The sequence below is a fragment of the Diadema antillarum genome, unplaced genomic scaffold (assembly GCF_040938485.1).
Source record: "Diadema antillarum isolate AM-2024a unplaced genomic scaffold, OU_Dant_1.0 seq00001133_RagTag, whole genome shotgun sequence".
Lineage (NCBI taxonomy): Eukaryota > Metazoa > Echinodermata > Echinoidea > Diadematoida > Diadematidae > Diadema > Diadema antillarum.
In genome coordinates, this window is record NW_027271945.1 from 398,701 (window position 1) to 423,271 (window position 24,571).

Below are 24,571 nucleotides of genomic sequence, written 5' to 3' on the forward strand. Positions count from 1 at the left end.
TCGGTCATCTTTCTCATGACGTCTGGTCAGGCTAGTCTACACATACATATTTCTCGTCACGTCTCACGACAGACTGTCTCCAAGTGTTGTTACAGACAAGTTGTCGCGTTTTGCTGCGTTTACCCCTTCTTGTTATGGCCTGCCAAGTTTCTTATTTGCAAGTTTCTCATCTGATGATGATGAGATAAGAAATAAAAAAAGATATAGACAATTTTAACAAGAAATGAAACAACACAGCAACAGCAATGTAGTATTGAGTTTGGCCTGGCATTAATAAAATGTTAAACAACACCTATTTAGAATGTACAATGTAGCTATCCGATTGGTCGATTGCCCATCACTTGACATTTAGTGAAAAGTTCCATTGTCACTCATTTTTGTAAACAACTTCGTTTCGCATATTCTGTACATGTACATACACAGTGACTGCGACTGTGAGGCTACTCAGTCGTCTTTCACGGAAAATGGTTGCCATTTCTGTGCTAAATTCAAGAATCTGTGAGTACCAAATCAGTTGACGTTCGAGGTGTTGCATAAAACAAATAGTGTATGGTCTTTACTCTTGCACTGGAACCAAATTTCGCGCTCGGTGAAAGATGAGGCACACTATTCAACTCGACTATGCCTCGTTGAATAGATTGCCTCTATCTTTCACCTCGTGCGAAATCTTGTACCAATGCACTCGTGACCATTCACTATTTGTATACTAGATATTATGCTAGTAGGAACAGCTTAGTGCTGAAAGATGAGGTTATGTCTACAACAACCTGCAAAGCACACAACACGCTGCTACGACATTCATACAACTTTTGCCAATTTCTGATCTTTTTGTAAAGGGGCCTCTATGGGGCATTTATTGCACTCATTCCATTTTCCCCGATCTTCCCACGTTTCTCGAAAGACACCCTGCTGAAAGTTCGGCTAAGAAGAAGACCCCCGGACTCTTGTCACTCTCGAACGATGACAACTCGACGAAGCCACTCCACAGGACCTTCAGCTTCAACTCCTGGAAGAGGGCAAGCAACTCAGATACCGCTAGGCTGAATCTGCAAGGGTGAGCAGTATTGTCGGTTTGCCAGATTTGTTCATGCGATTTGAATGGAAAACATGCAGTTTTAGATGATGTCCATGGAAGTACTGTAAAAGAGGATATTTTCACGATCGGCCGAGTAAGAAGAGTTTCACGCATTTTTAATTCCGCGGAATCAAGCCGTCAGCTACTGGAACCCATGGCAAGAAAAAATGTTCGCGTGCTTTTATTTTCACACTAGTTTCTGGTTGCGCGAAATGCACGAAAATTTCAACACCGTGAAAATTTCCACTTTTACAGTAGACTGTCATCCTGTTTGATTATGAGTTTTGCTGAAATACTTAATTCTTCTGCTGAAGTTCTGGGTACGCAGTGTAAAAATTATTTGGTATGATCATGCCTTTAACGCTTCTCGTATAAGGAAACTGCCCTGCTGATGTTTCCAAGAATTCAGTCTTGCAGGTTTCATACTTGTACTGGTGCTTATTTGTTAATATGTTTGTGCAAACATGACTTCCACCTCAAATGTTTACCTTGTAATATGGAAAGAAATGCTAAATTTTCCTTCCCATGTTAATTTGTGAGTTTTCAAACAAAAGCCAGCATAAATCGAGGTTGATTCAGTTTTTAATATAACACTCAGGACAAATTGAAATTGGCCTTGCTATGCTGTGACCATGGCAAGTCAAGCCCCCTTCATGGGTTGAGTATAAAATTTTAGAGTAGAAGCTGCATACCTGGGCACCGTTTCATAAAAGTTGTCAGCCCTGACAAGTTGTCAGTCTCTGACAATCACCCTACTAACAGTCAGTGACCAGAGCTTCTCAGCCAATTAAAACCAAGGATTTTACTAACTGAAATTGTCAGAGACTGACAACGTTCATGAAACGGTGTTATGGTGAAGCAAAGTGTCATGATGAAGCAAAGGTAGGGTAAATCTACATGTATACCATTAATGTGGTTAATGTACCTCACAGGTTTTCCAATCTGGGCAACACCTGTTATATGAATGCCATCCTGCAGTCGCTTTTGGGCCTTCAGTGTTTCATCCGGGACCTACAGAACGTAGACCTCATCCGCTCGGTGCCCAAAACAAGCCTCTACAGGTAAGGTGTTTCTCTTCTATCGTATGGCAAGCTGTGCCTTGATTAGATGGGGCTGCTGTGGCTGAGTGGTAAAGGCCATGGGTGATATTCTAAAATCCTTCTTAAGTTAGGATTTTTTTTCCTAAGTCAGGAATTTTTCCTCAGTGGTATTCTGAAAATCTTCCTAAATTTCCTCCCAACTTTCTTCCTAACCTTTTTTCTAAACTTAAAGGACAAGTTCACCTTCATAAACATAAGGATTGAGAGAATGCAACAATATTAGTAGAACACATTAGTGAAAGTTTGAGGAAAATTGGACAATCGATGCAAAAGTTATGAATTTTTAAAATTTTTGTGTTGGAACCGCTGGATGAGGAGACTACTACAGCTTGTGAGTCATATGCATACAACAGTATAAAGAAAATGTAAAGAAAATTCAACATATTTTCACTTTTTTCGCATAATAAAAGAGCACTTGACTTGACTCTTTCTAAAGGCAGGGGGAATAATATTACCCATAACATTTGTCGGTAACGAGTCGGGGGAATGAGTACTTTTTGCAAAAGATGAAATTTTGTGAAATTCTCTTTATATTTTCCTTATATTGTTGTACGCATGTGACATCTAAGTTATTCACACACTGCAGTAGTCTTCTCATCCAGCGGTTACTGCACAAAAACTTCAAAAATTCATAACTTTTGAATGGATTGTCCAATTTTCCTCAAACTTTCAATGATGTGTTCTACTAATATTGCTACATTCTCTCAATCCTTATGTTTATGAAGGTGAACTTGTCCTTTAATATGAAACTGAGAAACTATGCAAATGAGGATGAATCCTAGGAAGATATGAAAATTTCCGACTTAGGAAAAAGTTGGTATTCTACAATGCACGTATGCACTCATAATAATATACAATTGTCATTGGTTGGTTCCTTATGATACAACGTTTCGTTTAAAGCCATCTGTCAAGTGTCTCAGCGCCCAGCATACCGGTACTGTAAGCACGAATATTTTCATGGATAGATAACTTTCCAAAACAGAAATTAATTGGACATTTTTGTGAGGTGTTAGTTTTGCACTCAATAGCTTTGTCATTGTCATCAAAATTGCAAAAGAGAAAACACTCAAATGTCCAGAGGGACTTCTTAAACTGTTTTCTTCAAAAACTGCTTATAATGAGATCAAATCATCCCAGGAAGAAATAATAAGAAAAAAGTAACCAGTACAGTACTCTCCGCGCAATCGGGCATCGCTTAAATGGGTACTCCGTTTAATTGGGCAGTAATGTCGAAATCAGTTCCAATGCACATTAAATATACCTGATAATCGGGGTGCCTCTCCGCATAGATGGGTAAATAATTTTCATGTGATATAACTTCTACCCACATTTTATCGCAGATAAAACACTTTAAGAAATTATGAATGTCAAATTTTCCACAGGTAATCGTATTCTCTTTAATTTGCAAAGGAGACCGATCATTTGGGGAGTGATTAAACATGAGTTTTCTGAAGATATATTTGTCCGTAAAAAGAGTGTAAATTATTGCTCGTGACTCAGCAAGTGTAAGGTAGGGGCCTATGTATAATGTGCCGTACAAACATGCGTGTTCAAGCATACAGTGTAGGTGTTTGGTGGAGTGTACAATGCATGTACAATGTACATACACACATTGTATGTGTCAACTGTGAATAAGACATGTTCTTCTGTTAATCGGGTACTCCGCCTAATCGGGTAAGAAACGATCTGCCCGAGCCTACCCGATTATGCGGAGAGTACTGTACTAGTAATTGCAATGCTAGTATGTTAGGAGAAGTATTTGTTGTCAGTATTACCTTTGCCAAGAAGGTTATGCTTTTATCGGTGTTCTTTTTTTTTTTTTGTCTGTGTGCATAATAAGGTGTGAAAGAATTTGGATGAAACTTGCAGGAAAAGTTGATAATGACACAAGGAACAGATTATTAAATTTTGGTAGTGATCTGGGAATTTAATGAATTTTTGAAGGATTTTTGAAATCTTCTGGCAAATAGGGTCAATGAACTTGGGAGTTCTAGCTGTGCATACCTAATATGAGGCTTGAATACACGAACTACACTGCATGCTCTGCTTGAGCCACCACCATGCAAGAAGCTGATGAGATGAACAACCTGGCTTCTTTATCGTTGGGAAATTTGGCGATATTCAGCATGTGTGTATGAGTGGAAATGAGGTGCTTGGTGGAGGTCTGCGCTCTGTGAGTGCTTTTTATGCCTCTGCCACGAAGTGTTGACGTAGGCATTATCTAGCTTTAAATCTGTTTGGGAAACATAAATCAGTGACGTAAAATCTTTTGATAGTCGTAGCAATATCCTTTGATGATGGAATGCTTTATACAAGGTACCAGAAGCCTTAATTTGCCATGATCTTGAAACTTAAGTGTTCTGGGGGGGTGTTTCATCAATTTAGTCAGCGCTCAGCGCTGACAATTTCAGCAAAATCCTTGGTTTTAATTGGCTGATGTGTTCTGGTCACTGACTGTTACCATGGTGATTGTCAGAGACTGACAACTTGTCAGCGCTGACTAACTTGATGAAACACCCCCCTGATCTATCCTGTTTGCTGTATATTTTACTAGAGCTCTTAGCCGCTTGCTCTTTGTCAAGGAGAGAGGAAAAGGAAGCACTGAGATTGAGGTACAGCTGCAGAGGGTGAAGGCCGCCATCTCAGCAACGGCGACAAGATTTTCTGGATGCATGCAACATGTGAGTACAGATAATGTTAAACCAGAAACAGGCACGGCATGAAACTTTTATTTGGGGCTGATAGCCTTTTTTGTGGCATGCAACTTTTTATGCAAATTGCCACAGGCATTCGATGCATTGGGTAGACAAAAAACTTTCATGAGCTTATAACTTTTGTGAATCTTGGCTCCTTGTGAAATTTTCAAAAGTTTCCTGTGAAAATTTCTGCTTTTACGGTATGTGATACTTGTTCAAAAGGGATGATATGTATTGATAATGTTTGGCTGAGGGGGGAATATTACATGATTATTGCCTTTTTAGAGGTGAAATATAACACTTGACATGCCTGTGAGAGTTATATTTTCCCCAAGATATTATTCTTCATTCGAGCCCCGTTGACATCAAGTCAAATTCCTGAATTACGTGAGCCGACATGATGTCACTGCCTGCCATATGAAAAATTCTGTTCTTTGCTGAATTAGTCGCATTATTGCATTATGAACAATCACTGACCAGTAATTATGTTACTGTTACTGTTTGATATAATAGAGCTTCCTTCCAAACAGTTTGCGATGCTATTGTAGGAGGTAATAAATATCCAAGAAGAAGACTGTTGACCTGTAATCTCCCCCATCATAGCACTTCCGTCCCTCCTGACTGAACGTTATACATGTATTTAAAACGACATTCACATGTAATATCATGAAAATAGGTTGTTCAGAATACCATGACAAAGAATACATTTGTACCTTCAACTTGAATCTTTCTATGGTAGCCCATTTTGTGCCACCACTATGCCCACAGACTTACGTTGTGTCACACTTAATTTATTCGCGAAATTAAAGACACGCGAAAATATTGACTCTGATCCCGATGTGAATGTGACGTGCGTGTGTACACTTCTCCGTTCAGTACAGGACTCCGCGATCGCGAATTTAACTACTCGCGAAATCTTTGGGAATTCCCGATTCGCGAAAATTGAGATTCGCGAAAATTGAGACTCGCGAAATATATGGCGTATACGGTAAACAATGCCATGCCAAATACATCATTTTACTTCTGTCTATAATCAGCGATCGCGTATCTGCTGTATCATGCCCTATACTTTGTGCAGTGCAATAAGTATTTCAGAGGTCTTCTTGCTCTGTATGCACTGGGTAGTCTCTCAGAAATTGCATCAGATATGATTTGTTCCATGGCATGGAAACTGTGACCAGCAAATTGCGTTCAACCTCTATCTAGGATTTCATGTAGCTCATTACATGTATGTGATAAGTGGTAGCATCACAACTGATAAAGGAGCAAATGTTTTCATTTTGCAGGATGCACACGAGTTTCTGTGCCAGTGTTTGGATCAACTCAAGGAGGATGTCGACAAAGTGTGCAATCCGAAGAAGGCGAGAGATGTCCTCGACGAGACCAAGGAGGCTACCTCTCCCCCATGCCAAGTGGTGCCGGCCAAAGAGGAAGGGAGCTGCCTCAAGTTTGTGTGTGCTGTCAGTCAGAACTTTGAGATGGAAGTGGTCCATTCCATTCTGTGCCAGGGATGTGGAGAGGAAGTGACCAAGAAGGAGACATTCAATGATCTGTCTCTCGACCTGCCTAGAAACAAGTGAGTAAAAGAAACGGAACATGCGTGTCAGCTGACCAGGGGGGCATTTCATAAAGCATTTTGTGCGACAACTTTGTCAGACAAATTTGCTCTTATCCAATCAGATGCAAGGATTTCAGTAGCTTGTAACAGTTTGTCAGAAAAATATCCGACCAAAATGCTTCATGAAATGCCCCCCTGTTATGTTTGTCATTTTGCCTCTGACAAAGATTCTGCTCGAATTGAAAACTCATGCCCCGCTTTGGCTCAATTTTAGGCTCCTGCCTGCCCTGGTTTCTGTTTTTTAATGACTGGATGAAAATGATGCATGTTGATCCTGTAAAAATTGTAGCGAATACTGTGCAAAAAAGGTGTGTTACCTGTCAACCCTCACCTCTTGCGCCATCTTTAGCCACCCCTCTTGGAAAGCATGGAATAACCAAGGCTGATTGTGTGTGTGTGTGTGTGTGTGTGTGTGTGTGTGTGTGTGTGTGTGTGTGTGTGTGTGTGTGTGTGTGTGTGTGTGTGTGTGTGTGTGTGTGTGTGTGTGTGTGTGTGTGTGTGTGTGTGTGTGTGTGTGTGTGTGTGTGTGTGTGTGTGTATGTGTATGTTGGGGGGTCTCATGTTTTAAAATGTGTACACATGTTTGGCTGTTCACATCTTTCTTGTATCACCCCTATGTGCAGTTCAATCTCCATAGATACAGAATCTCTTTGTGTGAGACCAAGAGAATTTTAGTGAAAATTACTGCCTCCTCCGTTGAGTAAAGGTTGATGTTGCAAGAAGCCTCTATGCGCAGAAGGGGTAAATAGGTTTGCCTGTTTACAGGTATCAGGAATTGATGAAGGCAACTTGGTTACTTTAAAACCAGAAATTTTTGCGTGCATTTTAATTTGGCGAATACCGCGAGAGTCTAGATTTGCGAAATTTAAATGCATACAAAGGTTCTTGTCTGCACTATGCATTGAATGCCAGTGGCAATTGGCAAGAATTTCATGCCATGAAAAAGGCCACTGGCTCCAATTCACAAAAAAATCTTGTTGTACAGTTTCTGGTATTCACATGATCCCAAGCTAAGATGTTATACTTTCTCAGTTTGGGTCAGTCAACATTTTTCCATGCATTCTTGGTCCTCTGATGATGGACTTAGTCTTTGGTCATGGCTTTGCTTTACAGCGAAACTTTCACACTTAAGCTTTTTACAACTATGATATCTGCTATTCACATAAATGCTAGCTAAGATGTTTTAATTTTTCAGTTATTGTCACATTTTTCCATGCATTCTTGGCTCTCTGGTGATTGACTTTAAATTCTTTTGCCATGCCTTTGCTCTGCAGCGAAACTTTCACACTACAGACAGCGCTGGATAGCTTCTTTGCGTCTGAGAAGTTGGAGTACGCCTGTGCCAAGTGCAGCTCCAAGGAGGCAGTCATTGCACATAAATTCACCAAGTTGCCAAGGTAAATTCAGAGTTCGCTCAGCACCCAAAGATAAATAACCAAGTTGTCATGGTTCATTGACTAAGTTACCAAGTTAGAATTACCAAGATACCAAATTTACATTTTCATTTTGCCAATGTTCAGTCACTAAGTTACCATGTCAAATCTGCAAAGTTACCACAGGAGTTTTAGAAAGGTACTATGCTAACTTTTTCTTGTTCTCCTCAACCCATTGAGGACGGACTGATTTTGCTACAACACACATTTCCCAATGACACCTGCCACAGTATGCTCGGAACTCGTCCTCAACAGATAGGATATGAAGCTTAAAATCATGAAGTTATTGTTGAAAATTTTTCAAGAAAAATTTGTCAAGTTGTAAAGGTGAATTCACCAAGTTATCAATTTTTAGAGCCTCGTAAGCCTTCATGGCAAATTTGTTCAGAAATCAAAGGAAATTTACAAGGTATTGAAGTAAATTTCTCCGATGTAGCGAGCAAAAGTGAATATGATGCTAAATCTTATAGTTAATGTTAGGCATCTGTCTGGGGGCATTCAATTTCAAATTCATCACATCAGGATGAAATTTCTTTTCCTGGAAAGGGATGGTTAGAGTAAGAACCAATGGAAAGATATTTCACACTCAGGTGCTTTCTGATGCTACATTTAGGTTGTTCACAAACTGTAGTGGTCAGAAGCAGTCATGAACCAAAGTATGTGATAATTCAGGGTACCGCCAATAAGCAGAAAAGTGCCTCCTCGACGAGCCCTGTTTCACATGCGTTGTGGGATGGCTTTGTAGCAAAATTTGATCCAATCTGGGCTGCGTCTTGCTCGCCAGACCAGCATGTGACCGGAATGAGTTGGGTAAGAAGCACTGTTCGTGGGAGAGAGCTAGCCATCCAACCAACCCAGATCATGTCTTTCATCCAGGGGTATTTTTAATTATTTCTACAACCAAGGCCCCATTTCATAAAAGATGTTAAGATGACAACTCTTGCTGGGATGACAACTTCCCACAGCAAACAGCCAATCAGGAAGCTGTATTCTTGTTGTTACCATGACAATTGTCATTCCAGCACAGAGTTGTCATCAAATCAACTCTTTATGAAATGGGGCCCAGGTGCTAACTTTCATGTGGCCAACATATCGCAACATCGCAGTTTCAACCCATGACTATAATGGCCACAAATCAGTCAAATTGAAAATCTGTACACTGTCGTACAGTTATGCTAGATTTAAACTGAGGAAAACAGTTTGTGGATGAAGCTGCAAGCTAGACAACTGGAACCGACAATGCTACCGAGCCATTCCACATTGGCAGACCTATATACTGGTGCTTTGCATATTGGCAGTACCCCGAAGTGTAAAGACAAAGAAACTCAAGAAGCCACCACTAATCAATGCATCTCTGTGTCCACTCATTGATTCAGGGTGCTGGTGCTGCATCTCAAACGCTACACCTTTGACACGGAGGCATTGGCCAATGGCAAACTGAGGCGCTGTGTGGGGATTCCCCGATACCTGACCCTGGGGTGGCACACCCTGAAGAACACCTTCCCGCCTCCAGCAAGGACAGCCACGGCTCTCGCCCCACCCGTGTAAGTCTTCAGAGAGTTGCACGGAATTAGTCGGTGGTGGTCCTCTACTGTGATTGTTTAGGAAGAGGGTGTATGAGAAGAGGGTGTATGAGAAGAGGGTCCCCACCTGAATGGGGTAAAAAACCTGTGGGACTGTTGCTGGTGGTGGTGTGAATCTCTCTATTCTTGATGGCAGTCATGACTATTCAATTCACTTCAATTCAATTCAATTCAATTCAATTCACTTCAATTCAATTCAATTCAGTTCAATTCATTTCAATTCACTTCAATTCAATTCAATTCACTTCAATTCAATTCAATTCAGTTCAATTCATTTCAATTCAATTCAATTCAATTCAATTCAATTCAATTCAATTCAATTCAATTCATTTTCATATTTCTCAATGAAGGAATGTACACGAAATATGGTAAAATGAAGTGAATCACAATGTCCGGCTGGGATGCACTTAAATGTAAACATAATTATAAAACATGGTGGTCAATCTTCATAAGTTTGGCTCTATGTACCTGTATAAATGCTATTAATAAAAAGAAATATAGAGGATCCTACTTAAAAGCAAGCTTGCTGTTATTGGGTTAACAGTGATATAGGTTTAAAGAGGGTGGGGATGGGACACTTCCCAAATATTTTGTTGTCTTTTGGGAGTTTGTAACTTTCGTTGACATATATATAGTTTCCGTACTAGTATCCCTACTTTTGCTTATTGTAAAGCTTCAAAGTGTACATTGGAAGAATGATAGTTGGTGGATTGTGAAGCTTGAAAGGAAAATGGTGATTTTATGTAATTAGAGTCAAATACATGAAGTTATTAGATTGGTTTCAGCTAAAATGCTACTAAATTTGAAATGACTCAAATGAGGTTTGGTGTGTTAAAAAAAACTTTTGAGCTGTCTGGCATAAAATGTTTAAACCCCCCTCCCCCCAAAACAAACAAACAAACAAACAAACAAACAAACAAACAAACAAACAAACAAACAAACAAACAAACAAACAAACAAACTAACAAAACCCAACAAAACAAAACAAAACACAAACAAACAAACAAATCTGGTACATAACACTTTTCTTTGATACTGACATTTGATTTTTAATCTAAGGATGTGTGTGATGGGGACTGGACCATGTTGTCAGACATGGTAGGTATGGTCAGGTATGATGTGAGTGACTGTAAGAACTTTTTTTAGAGACTTTTTTTTTGGTGTGTTTTTATCAGGCCCCTCTCCCCCTTGAAGGAGAACACCAAGTCACCGTTACCATCACCAAAATTTGGAGGCCCAGGCAGTGCCGCGATAAAGAAGAAACTCGACTATGATAACAGGTGAGCTCATTTTGCAGGTGAAAGAAGATATTCAGATGCTTTTTTTTTATATCTGCGCCCCATTTTATGTAAGATGCTAGGATAGCAACTCTAAATGGAATGGCAACTTCCAAATGCAACAGCCAATCAGGAAGCTGGATTCTTGCCATGTCCATAGCAATTGTCATTCCAGCAAGGGTTGCTATCATAACTTTTTTATGAAATCGGGCCCTGATGTTTGATTTTAATGTGCTTGGTCTTGTAAAGCCAAACTTTCATGGTATGAATTCCACTGACTGTCAACATTTTACAAGGGATGGCATGAGTTCTTGTTTCCAAAGCTGAGTGTACAAAGTTTCTACTTGAAGTAGCAGGGCAAAATTTTCCTTTCCCAGTGATATTCTATGAGTCTTGAAAGTGACAATGCTCCTTCCTTGTTAAACCTTATATTAGTACAGACTGCCATATGATCTGGTAACTGTGTTGGTTAGTCATCACTCAAAAGGTTTTAGAGCAGGAACTTGACAGTTGCCACCCTTCGAGGAAATTGGTTTAGAGCTGTCAGGAGATAGGGGCTTTGGGGATGGGGGATGGAGAGGGGATTATTCATTCTAGTAGCAGTAACAGTGATGTTATCTAAGATGTGTAGAATGTAGCAGAGGAACAGAAAATGACAATAGCATTTCAGTCATCAGCATTGACGTCACAAGTAATCCCCAAAATTTGCAAACATGTGTCTAATCATTTCTTTCTGCCACCCCACCATCATTTCTCATAGCATGATTAATGTTAGTTGTCCTGTTTAAAATGTTGGTTTGTGTTAGTCTGAAAAAAGATTTGCAAGATGACTCTGATAGCTTGTCTGATTTAAACATACAGTATGGAATTCACATGAATTTTGCAAATACCGTAAAAACTCACGGCACATCAGGTAGGCCAATAGCCATTGAATTATGAACACATGCTAACATGCATGTGTGCAAGGTACGCCTATTTTGTACATGTTTTTGTCCTTGAATTGAATCTAAGCCATTAATTTCATGTCTACTGCCTTTGTGACTTTAGGCTTCTAAGTCCATGGTCTCATTACTTCTGGCATCTTAATAATGCCAACAAGATTTGTGTGTGTAGCTGCACATTATGTGTGAAATACTGGGCTTATTGTCATCTTGAAAACTGAGCTAAAAGAAAAAGTCCTTCCACCATTTGTGCCTTGCCATGCCCCACCCCAGCTGCCCACTTATTTTACTGGAAAGTGAAAGAGTCTTTAACACTTGTCACACACAAGACTTATAATTTCTGATGCCCTTTGAATTCCAGCTCCCCTTCCGGTCGCTTCAAGTTCAAATGGAACCCAGCGTATTCTGTCTCCCCGAAGAAGGAAACTAGTCACTTCATCAGTCGCTTTGAGCCGGACTTCAAGCAGGAACCACAAAAGGTAGTGTTACCACATTAGTCATACGACTAGCAGCAGTCCATGTTCTTTTATGTACTTTTAAACCATGAATTATTTTTGCGAATTTCGTTGGATTTACTTGGCTAGGAAGCATCTTGGCAGCATATTACATCCAGCAAGCTCCTGGGGACAGTGAAAATGTGTGTATAAGAAAATGCCTGGTGCTTTGTGGAAAGTGATTAAATGGAATATCTGAGATTACTCGACAACTAAATTGCTACGTGTATATTCTGTGATTCTGATGATATGTTGTTCAAAAATTATTTTGTTGCATGTAACATGTGAAAGTGAATGTTCAGAAAATTCCATTAGTCACCAGAGCACCATACTTTAAGCCCTTTCTATACTGGAGTAAATTTAAAGTTTGAATTTATTATGTTGGAACGCTGGAATGTTACATAGGATTAGTTTCAAATTCTGAAGCACATTGAATCACAGTGACAGGGCTGTCAACCCTTGGTGTGCCTTTGGTAACGATAGGTACAGAAAACCCCACAGTGTTGTACACACTGTCCGAAATCCCTGGCACAGAAACGGTTAAAGTCAGCTATCAATATCTTATTTAAATTCCTTTGCGTGTCTTTCTTATTTACTCGTTCCAAGGACCAACAACTGGAGGAGATGGATGAGGACCAGCAGATGGCATATGCCTTGGAGCTCAGCAGACAGGAAGCAGCCTCCAGGATGGGGCGAGAGGTCAGGGGTCAAGAAGAGCCCACTGAGGAGGAGCTCATCGAGGCACTCAACACAAGCGAGGCGGAGTTCCAGGCATCCAGTAGGGTGCTTGAAGGGGGAGCCAGGGGCATCGGTGAGGACAGTGGCAGCGACACCGACGACGATTTGCCACCAGGCTTGCTGGCCATCAACGAAGACGAGAAGCTGCAGTGGGCAATGGAGCTGAGCAGGAGATGTTCCGAGGAGGAGGAGTCCCAGAGGGTGATTGATGGACACTCTGGAATCAAGAAGGGTGTGTGCCAACCGGTAGGTGAAGTTGGTCTTCTAGGAGGTGCGAGGGAGGATGGAGAGGTAATGGACAAGAGGGTTTTCTCTTCCAGGAGAATGCTCCACAGAAAGAAGTGGCATCAGACCAACGAGGGGCTTGAGAGTGGGAGAGAAGAGGGAGCAGTTGCCTGGGAATGCCATGTGCCAGGGAGTGGTCATGTTGTACCAACGAGGACTGGACTCTTAGGAGGAGCAAGGGTTGAGGGTAAGGACCACCAGGATTCCGTAATAGAAGAGCCAATGGACATTGAGGAAGATCAGCCCTTGGCCTTCACACTACAGAAACCGCAAGGAGATGATCCATCGTGCCCTAAACTTTGGAACACAGATTCAAATCCCACGTCCCCAAGCCTTCAGAAGCAAAGGGCTGATGGGAGATTCTCTGGTCCTCGAACACATGCAACAAAAGATACCACCAAGAGCGAGATGAAGAAAGATACTGCTCTTGCAAATTCAGATGACAGGTGGAATGGTGAGCACCAGCTGGAAGACTCTGAAAACTCTGATCACAGTGGTTCCAACACGTGGAGGAGCACAGTTAAAAGTGACCCGCGGGATGATCAAGAACACTTTTCGACGACCAGCCAGGAACATTCCTCTGAGGTGTACGGAGGCTCAAGCATGTGGAAGAAGAACGAGTGCAGAAGAACTGTCTTTCAGTCGCGGTCCTCTGAGACACCATCCAAGGATGAGGTTATCATCAACCCCAGGGACGAGGGCAGGAGAAAGCCCTTGCTCTCTTGCGACGATGGAGGCACTGTGGACCTCGATCTCGGCGATGACTCACGTAGGGGAGATGAGCAAGAGATGAACAGAACGCTGAGCTATGAGGAGATGAAGGCGAAGGAAGACGAGGATATACGGAGAGCCACTGAGCTCAGCATGCAAGGTGCGTAATTTATTTCCTTCTTTACTGGGTCATGCCCCCCTCAGTAATCTTCAGAACTGATATCTCAGCACATTGTCAAGTTGTACTACTGTAAAGTGCAGGTATTCATTATGAGCTGTCATCACTAGCCATATGCAGCAAACGGTATCAACCAGGCACATTGTGCCATACACTTGAATGAATGAATGAAGCAGTCAGCAGAAATAACAGCATATAGGGGCAATTTTAATATGCTGAAAGGGTAAAGCATAGTGCGATATTTGCTAGGTCTAGATTTAGGTTCCCAGGTTTGTCACAGTAATGATTTAGTGCTGTCGTTGCAAAGGGCTTGCACCGTACAATTTTAGTCAATTAATGAGTATTAAATGAATTGCAGAGAAAAGTGATTGTTCACTATTTCTTCATTCTCCAATGTAATCTTTTTCTTTGGATCAGGTCATTCAGAATTATGGAAAGAACTCAAAAGCAGTTGCTACTTTCGTGCAGTTTGTCAGCATGATCGACATGTGTTGCATATACTGTTTACGCCATATATTCAGCAAGTCTAAATTTTCGTAAATCGGGACTTCCCGACAATTTCGGGAGTGGTTAAATTCGCGATCGTGGAGTATGTACTGAACGGAGAAATGTATACGTGTGCGTCACATTCATATCGGGATCAGAGTTTTTAGTCTCATGTGTCTTTAATTTCGCGAATAGCACCTGACTCGGGGAAATTCACGAAAATAAAAACCTCACGAAATATTTGGCGTATACAGTAGTAATTCTGTTTTTGTGTCAAGTCTTGACAGCCTTTGTTTAGAGGTGCAAGTTTGAGGTTTGTCAATGTTATCACTCTTGCAGAAGCTAAGGCTATTGAGGACCGGGAGGCAGCCGAGTTGCTGAAGGCGCAAGAAATGAGCCTTCAAGGTGAGATTGGGTGCTTGGAGCCGTTCTCTTGGGGATGGTACAGTATTGGTGGAGATGAGAATTGGGCTTTTAACTTTTTGCGAGATACCAAGAAAGCACTTATGAAATAGTACAGAGCATACCATTTTAAGAGAAATTCAAAGTTTATTTGATGAAAATCGGGTTTGGAATGACTGAAACATCCAAACACAAAGTAAAACAAAGCGATCGTAATAAAAGATGAGTCCCACACTTATTAGAGTCGCTCTGTTTTGGATATCTCATGTTTTTCATATTTCATAAGAGGTTTCACATTATCTCACCAAAAGATGTTAGAAACCTGAAATTAGGTCTCAACCAAAACTATACGATCCCTTTAAAGGAGACCACCTGATGAGTTTCAGATGTTTACATTTGAACAACTACAGCTTTTGTATTAGTTATACTGAGGACAGAGTTTCAGAATTTATGATAATTGGGGTGATCAATAAGAATATTTTCAAAATTTATAACAAATTGCAATGAACAAGGGTGATGACATGACAGGGTCACCATAAGAATGCACGAGTTGGGGCTCAAGTTAGCAGAACAAAAGAAGAAGGCATGCATAGATTATACACAGGTGAACTCACAAGCAAGCGGTATTGTAATGGAATTACACTGCTACATTTTTTAAATATGTGAGCCTCCTACACTTGTATGTCATCATCCTTGTTCAGTGTAATTTGTTTCAGGTTTTTCAAAGTATTGTTTCTCTGCTCAAGAACCACAATAAATTCCACAAATCTGTACATGAAGCTATTGATTTATGTACTACATGATGTGAAATTATGAAAATCATCTGGAATGCCCCTTTCAGGGAAGTTTCAGCTCTTGAGTTTCTGGGAAGTTTGTAATTTGATGCAATCTTTTGTGTGAAGAGGAGTTGGTAAAGGGAATTTGCTAGTTTTTATAAGCTTTTGCAACTATTCCCTGTTTAAACAAAGTGTAAAACTCGGCTTCAAAAACAAAAATTCCTAGTAAAGCGTATCAGATTTCTGCAAATAACCTTAAGGTATTAATCCTTGTGATGTCATGAACCATGTTCTCTCAGGCTGCAACCCAAATCGTCAGTTTATCATTCTTTTTGTCCATGGAATTTTACAGTGTGTTCCTATTAGAATGAACACTGTTGTAACAAAATTTATTACATTTAAGTAGGAATATTGGACCCAAAATTTTTATCTTTATATCTGTATGTACTCTTTATGTTCTGCTATAATGAAATTTTGATGTAACAAAAGAAAACTACAAGTCCCAAGGACTTTGTTAAACAGGAGTCGCATATATTTGATTACTTTATTTCGTCTGCATTCTTGGTAACTTTTACCAGTTATTTGAGTGTTTTCCTTTTGACTATCCCCAGATTACCACCAGTCAGTGTCACCTGAGAGAGAGTTAGAAATGAGCAAACCAGTCAAAATCAGCCCAATCTACTCGCAGGAAGAGAAGGAGATGCTCCGAAAAAACTCTGAGGTATGGTGTTGCTAAAGTATCGATTCCATGACATTTGCTCCTGCGACCTTTGCTCCCTTGAAATATCTACTCGCTCTGCCAAACATAAATTCTACCCTCAATCATAACCCTGAACCTAATCCTAATCCTCACATCAAAAGTAAACCTTAAACCCTATCACAACCCTAACCCTAATCCCAAGTCCTTGAAGAAAAAAGACCGGAGCAATTTTTGCAGGAGCAAATGTTGTGTCACCAAAGTATCTGAAACACATAATCATCTGTATTTTTTTTTTCCATTTTATCAGTAGCTTGGCTGTATGCTTACACAGCTCTGATAAACTTCTTTAAATTTTTTTTTCTGTTCTCTGACACACTGTCAGACACCAGTGCAATTTGTCTTTGTTGGGGAAAGATGTCAGATGATTTTTTTTTTCCCCGTTTTATCGTGAACTTGGCTTTATGCTTACTTAGCTCTGATAGACTTATTTTATGTCTTTTCCTGTCTCTCCCACACTGTCGAACATCAATGCAATTTGTTTTTATTGTGGAGAGATTGTCTGGAAAGTGCCCAAGTCTCCCTTCATTCTTAGCTTGGGTTACTCTTTTTTTTTTTGTCTCTTCCCCGCCCCCCCCCCCCCCCCCCCAAACAGGACGGCCACTTGGCGAACCCCTACCGCCTGGTGTCCATTGTCAGCCACATCGGGAGCAGCTCCCTGGCGGGCCACTACATCAGCGACGTCTACGACCCGGAGAAGAGATCCTGGCTCAGCTACGACGACTCCAACGTGATGAAGACCGACGAGCTACGGCTCAGGGAGGACCGACAGCGAACGGGATACATCTTCTTTTATCTTGCCAAGCAGTTCTTGTGAAATATTGTTACCTTTTCTTCATTCATTTTTGGCTGCTGTCGGTCGTCATTTGGAGAGAAAAGTAATCTTTGTCAGAGATGATGACTTTGGTGTGAAGAACTTGCTCTGGATGGCAGGAGCATTATGACACATATGTTTCAGGTGTTTTATCATCTCTGCAAAATAGCCAATGGAAAGGCGGAATTAGCAGACTGATAGCAACAGTATTTATCATACATGGAACTATCCCGATTGGTATTGACATGCGATTATGTCTATTCTTTCTGTACTGTATCTCCCTCCATCAGTTGGATCAATTTTCAAAGAAGTCGCTTCTTCAGTATAGAATTTAACAGGTATTTTGTCTTTTATTCAGGTTCTGCGTAGAGATGTCCTCTGTGTCGAGCAATATATTTATGTAAAGGTCAATTTTTTTAAGAACAGCCTGTGCATTTACTAGTGCTCATTGAGTTGTGACTTCCAGCTGAAGCTTTCCACTGTTTTGTCTCAAACTGTTGTATGTGCCATATCTATAGCAAGTATAATTTTCACGAATTGGGACTTGTTGAAATTTTGTGAATGGTTAATCTTACAGCCATGGAATACAGTGCACTACCGTTACAGCGAACACGGTTATAATTTCGTTAGAATGAAGTAAATCTTCTGGTCCCAAAATTATCACCATTAAAGTCTATGGTAAAAAATTCGCTTATAACAAACACGGTTATAGCGAAATTTCTGTTATAACGAAGTCTTTCCCGAGCGCCACAGACAAAGAAAAACAAAAGAAATGTGCTCCGTTACAACGAAATGCGAATTGTTTTCGAAAATACGTAGCGGAACAAGCATTTATAGCGTCTCTGCATAGGTGAACGCTTCACACCACCGTTGTGTCACGCACAGTTTCTGAGGGGAACTTGCGTGTATTATTGTAATACAGTTATCCCATCACATTTCACATAGCTTTCCAGTGTATGATGAGTGTTCAGCAAACATAATATATTATGATATATATACATGGTTCCTTGTTTTCGTTATACTGTATATTGTATTTGTTCGGTTATAACGAAATTTCGTTATAACGAAAGAAAACTGCTGGTCCCGAGCATTTCGTTATAACGGGAGTGCACTGTACAGCAATAGATAAAAGGAATGTACCCCTTCGTGAGGAATTCATGGCGGGATTAGAGGTAATTTTTTGTGCTTTGAAATTCACAAATAGCACCCAACTCGCAAAAATTCACAAAAATGAAAACCCCATGAAATTCAGTGCACTTCCGTTACAACAAACAGGGTTATAACAAAATTCTGGTTATAACAAAATAAAAATTCAGGCTGCAACATTATCCTCTCTATGTTTTTTATTGTTTATTTGTTTGGTTATAGTGTTTTGATGTAACGAAAGAAAACTGCCGATTACGGGGACTTCGCTGTAACGGGAGTCCACTTTATATGGTGTACACAGTATGACGTATTCTATCTCGGAGATGAGTGTCAAGCCAGGCATAAAAATGTCGAGTGCTTCAGTGAACTTTCGTGTATCTTCGATATCTCCTCGCTTGAGATGTATTGTGTCCACTCATCAGTATGATGGCATAGTGTGTGATCAGATATATGAATTAGAAAACATATTATGATAGGTCATTGATAGTCAGTATTACACATTGAAAAGAATAAGGTATGCTGAATTCTCTAATTGCCTTTCTGCCGCCTTCTGTTACAGTATTGGGCATTGTCCCTCAGTTTTACTTTTACACATATTCCTGACCCTTATCTACAGTTAAACTTCTGCAAAGTTTATTTTCCGTAGAAAATTGCCCCTTGCACACATCGTACTACAAAGATTTATTGGTATCTGTATGCAAGCTTTGTGCTTGTGTTTGTCTGTCATTTGCAGCATTTGGATAGTACATGTACAATGTACCAGACAGTATCAGAGCAACATAGACACAACTTTTCACTGTGAGATGATGTTGTTGAGGAAATGATCTTGAATGTACCGGAATTGAAAAAAAAAAGGAAAAATATACAAAGATCGATTCACAACAGAATACATTCAAATTGGAATCTGTTACCATGGCATTTCACAAACATCCAGAAGAAATATTCACTCCAAAATGGTAGATGCTTTGAGAGCAGCACATATAGACTAATTTAGTAAAGATTCAAGTTCTAACCAGTTTCTGACAATACCCTGAATGTAGAATTTTTCCTATTGTGAAAATAAATTGCCACAAAGTATTTCTGTCTGGACAAGAAAAGTGTGTTTAGTTAGCTTACTTACTATATTTACAATGAAACCAGAAGAAATGTTAAGTATTTTGTTCCTTACATGCTTATGAAGTCATCTATGTGGAATTTGATTGTGTTCCAGGTGGTATAATTGTCTCTGTGACACACAAACTTCCAGAGAAACTGACAGTGATCATTGATGGGACAACTTCAAAATATCTGTAGATGTTGTGAAAAGTTACAAATACTCTCACAAATTGTTGTTTAACTTTAGAAATCTTGCTCGTCTTTTCAGAATATGACTTAAGCAATATTCTTATCTTAGAAAATTGCAAAGAATGTATGCTCAGACTCGGGTAAACTGATGTGGGAATTTATTGAATATGGCCCCCTGACTTCCTGTCACCAAATGAGAATCCAGGAGAATGAAGTGGCGTAGCTCTCAGAACTGACACCGTAATTAATCTTCAAGCTCAAAACGGGATCCTCTAGATGGGCTGTATAGATCATGCCCACAATTTGATCTCCTTTTACTGTACCTTGCGGGTCTCATCAATCACTTAGTCCACATATTAGCAGCTGTATGGCAATGCAGTCAGTGGTGTGGTTTTGAATAGAAGAAGGGTACAATACATATTGTAGAATAGAACTTTAAATTTGATAGAGATGATCAGAAGACGACTCCAATTGTCATAAATGTTATATTGTTATTTCAGTCGTAATATAAGCTTCTTCTTTTCTACCTGTGCACATTGCCTGTTACATTAACATTCCATTTGTGCTTTTGGTCGGTGTAAGCTCTTTTGAAGACTTGAGTAAATTCCTCAAAGATGGAATGTTACACATTCAATTTTGCCATCATGGTGGTGAAACACATGCAGTGTAGAAGAAAGTATGATTATGTTATTGTTCATACATTGTAGTACATGTACATGTTCATCTCTACTTCAATAAAATGTTTGGTACAACAGAACTCTGTGAGGAGTGTTGCAGACTCCTGATTTGGGGAGGTCACGGTTGATGAGGTGCTAGAGTAAATATGTCCTGCTTCTTGCCAGTTTGGTGTTTCACAGTACATTCTACTGTAGTTGCACTGACTGCACTGTGAAGTTGAGCTATCTGCTCTTAATGTTTTTACATGGGAACCTCGTTATAATGAGTTGCAGGGAACCACTTAAATTTCCTTGTTATTTTGTGTGTCTCGTTACATCAGGGATAAAAATAGATTAATATACCCCATGTCCCCCCCCCCCCAAAAAAAAAAAAAATGCAATTGGACTTCTGCGATAATAACATTAAAAAATGGTGAATCAATAAGAATGCAATGTCAAGGTATGAAACTATGACTTTTTACATACATCTTACAGAAAACCCTGTTAAATTTGCTTCAGTGGTCACAGAGAAATAGGGATCTTTGTAGAGCATGTCAGGACTCCCTTCCCTTCAAGTTTTGTCCATTGTGCTCGCACCTTTACAAAATGCTGAGAGCATCCAAGTGCTAAACTTGGAAGAATGGACCCATGACATGCTTTACAATGATCAACATTCTCTCTGACCTCTTAAACCAAATTGAATAGGGTTTTCTGCAGGATGTAGGTAAGAAGTTTAAGTTTCATACCCTGAAATGGTATTTAGATTGTTAAATCATTTTGAAAGATATCAATGCGGAAAATGGATTGTAATTTTTTGGGGGACATACTGTAGAATGGAACCTGCAATATCACATTGTTGTAATAGTATCTTGCTATATCTTACATTGTAACGACATTCCACCATACTGTATTTCTCTTTATGTTCCCAGTAGAGTTGTGCATCATTTCTGTGTTGTATCATTGAGGGATTCAACGTTACAGAATGCAAAGTTGATGAAGCCCAATGAATGAGAGGAAGATGTCCTAATAATGATAATAATAGTACTGAAGTGATTTTACACACTGTAGATGTAAATCAATTGTCTGGGACCGAGCTCTTACTGTCTTCCGAGACAGTACATGTACTGAATTTTTGGTTACCATTTTTACGATGTATAGCCGTGTATCACTGTATGACAACAGATAGAATTAATAATACAGATGTTTATGCATTGGGGGCATAGCGTATGTAACTGTTTTGTTTACTCTTTGTGTCTTAAGATGGTATTTGCTGTGGTTCACCATGAGAAAGTAAGAGTGCATTGACCAATCTATATTGCAACAGTAAGCAATCCTTGGCCAATCAATGCAGTGAAAGCTATCTCACTTGAGACAGTTGCAGCTAAAACGTGTTTAAGCTTGTACGTACACTCTGCCAAAATAGCCGGGTTCACACGTACACCAATTAGCGGGATACAAATCTCGAGATTTGCATCGCGATCGTCATCCCGAGTTTTTTGCACGTGTGGACAGAAAAAACCCGAAAATTAGCGGGATAAGCATCGCGATGCTAATCCCAAGAAATCTTGCGCTGGTTCGTCAATTAGCGGGATAATTGGCCCCGCGCTGGTACGTGTGAACGGTCGGGATTACAATCTCGAGTTTTTACATCCCATCATGCAATGCGCACATGACAACAGCGAGGCCTCTGCGAAGAGGTCCTTCACCTCTTTGGAGCACAACAACAACAGCGCGCGAACCACACCACTGACGCGTAAAAGACAATGGACAAAGGTAAGTGCGCGCAGGCAGTGATAGAGAAGGGCGCTGTGTGACCCAGTTTGCAGGCTTTGCTGTTATCTCTATCGGCAATTAGCGGGATAATTTGGTACGTGTGGACGCTCGCCAAATTAGCGGGATACCGATCGCGATCGCTATCCCGCTAATTTGGTACGTGTGGACGCTCGCAAAAAAAACTCGGGATGAGCATCGCGATCGTCATCCCGCTAATTTGTACGTGTGAACCCGGCTAATATGTATAATTTATGTATTTTAGTCTCATGGGGTTGCTGGTACAATGCACATCTATCTCACTTAGGGTTTGTGTGACCTAGCTCAGGTGGATCTACACGTACAATACTTTGAATAGAGATTGTAAATGTGATCATAATTATTATTGTCAAAGAAGTTTTAAAACTTCCGCCAAAATCAACCTAGAAGCTCCATACATTGTTTTAACTCTTCATTAGAATATTGCACCATGTGACATTACCGCTGTGTTTGGTGATAGATATGAGTCCAGCATGCATCTTGATTTTGTATTGTCAAAGTTTTGGGAACTGTTAATGATGAATTACTGACTTTGGACATGTTGTGATGAATAATTCATATACGTTATGGATAAATGAACTCTTTTCAAAAGTTTCTTTTTTTTCGTAATGTGTCAGTATTTATGTACACATTTACAGAATACTTTGACTCATATACATGTATGGGAGCTTCAACATCAGTGTTATAATACATGTACTGGTATTTACATGTTAGTGCTTTAATGGAAAAGATATTTGTATCAAATCATCAAATTACTAGTGTGGTCACATTTAATTGAAGTGACATTGATTACGTTTGTCATTTTAAACATAGAGCGCTCGTTCTTCTATCTGGGGGCAGATATGCAAAGAGTTAGTGCAAGTGGGTAAGAACCACTGTTTTTGCTGTATCAGCTGGAAAATTAGTAAAACTCAACCTGTTTAAAACATGACATTTTCTTTTTGTACACTGTACTTTGTATTCTTGGACTCCATTCCTAGAAATAAAGATTAAATTTTCATCTTGTGATTGCTCATCGTATGGTTGTTGTTCTTTTCTATCGTTAGATATTAGTGCATAGGTTCATGAGTGTTCATGATGGAAGGAAATTCCATGTTCAACTGAACTTTGATATAGGCTAATGATAATAATGATAATGATAATAATAATAATAATAATGATGATGCTGCTGATGATGATGATAATAATAATAATGATATGTATGATTATGATTATTATTATTATTATTATTATTATTATTATTGTCATTATCATTATTATTATTATTATTATTATTATTGTCATTATCATTATTATTATTATTATTATTTCCATTTATACATGTATAGCGCATAATCATCGATTGAAGATTCTTAATAACATATATGCTCTTTGTGCGCTTTACGTAACATCCGTCTTATACGCATTAAAAAAAAATAAGTTTTGAAAGATTTTACAAACTGCCTAGTGTCTGTCTAGGTGATCAGTCACTTTATATTCTACTCCCACTTTGTCTAAGTACCCATTTAGTCTCGATCCTCATGGTCTTATCCCGTTTCGTCTACAACCAGTTCGTCAAATGACCACATAGTCAATTGCCACTTTGTCTCATTACCATTTAGGTCTACTTCCACATGGGCTATGCCCATTTCCGCTAATGCCCACAGTTTACTAGACAAAATGGGAAAAATCCAAGGAAACAAAATTGCAGTTAGACCATCAGGTCATTAGACAAAACGATAATTAGCCACACTGTGCCATGTGTGCATTAGACCAAGTGAGGATTAGATCAAATGGGGATTAGACGAAATTGATAGTAGACTAATTGGCCCGAATTCACAAAGGTGGTACAATCTTTGTCCATGGTTTCAACCATGGACATAAACCGTAGTTTTGTATGGGGCGCCAAGTGTCGCATGGCCTATTTCGTTACGAAATCAGTCATTTCGTTACGAAGTGTTAACACTTCGTCGACGAAATGATCATTTCATTAACGAAATGGTCATTTCGTCGACGAAATGACTGATTTCATAACGAAATAGGCCATGCGACACTTGGCGCCCCATACAAATCTACGGGTTTTGTTCATGGTTTGACAAAGATAATTGTACCACCTTCGTGAATTCGGGCCAATGAGTTTAGCCGTAGTGGTGTTAAACGAACTGGAAAGTAGACCATCTGATATTAGACCAAGTGGCAGCACACCTCTGTCTCAGCTCAAAGCCTGTCTGGCAACCTATTCCACAAAATATAGGCGCTGCAACAGCAAAAGAATGGTCTCCGTATGAATAGGTAGATGAACGTGATACAGTAAGTACAGAAATGCTTATGGG

General features: G+C 39.8%; 1 protein-coding gene across 1 annotated transcript; it reads left to right on the forward strand.

Moving 5' to 3' along the window:
• Nucleotides 1-745: 745 nt before the first annotated feature.
• LOC139744067 (ubiquitin carboxyl-terminal hydrolase 37-like) lies at nucleotides 746-17,882 on the forward strand. The gene is made up of 13 exons (XM_071654521.1): nucleotides 746-750; nucleotides 902-1,054; nucleotides 2,008-2,136; nucleotides 4,730-4,856; nucleotides 6,158-6,447; nucleotides 7,764-7,886; nucleotides 9,299-9,466; nucleotides 10,681-10,785; nucleotides 12,085-12,202; nucleotides 12,824-14,111; nucleotides 14,955-15,020; nucleotides 16,405-16,514; nucleotides 17,146-17,882. The coding sequence occupies exons 1-13, from the start codon at nucleotides 746-748 to the stop codon at nucleotides 17,365-17,367; spliced, it is 2,904 nt and encodes a 967-aa protein (XP_071510622.1). The 3' UTR covers nucleotides 17,368-17,882.
• Nucleotides 17,883-24,571: the final 6,689 nt, after the last annotated feature.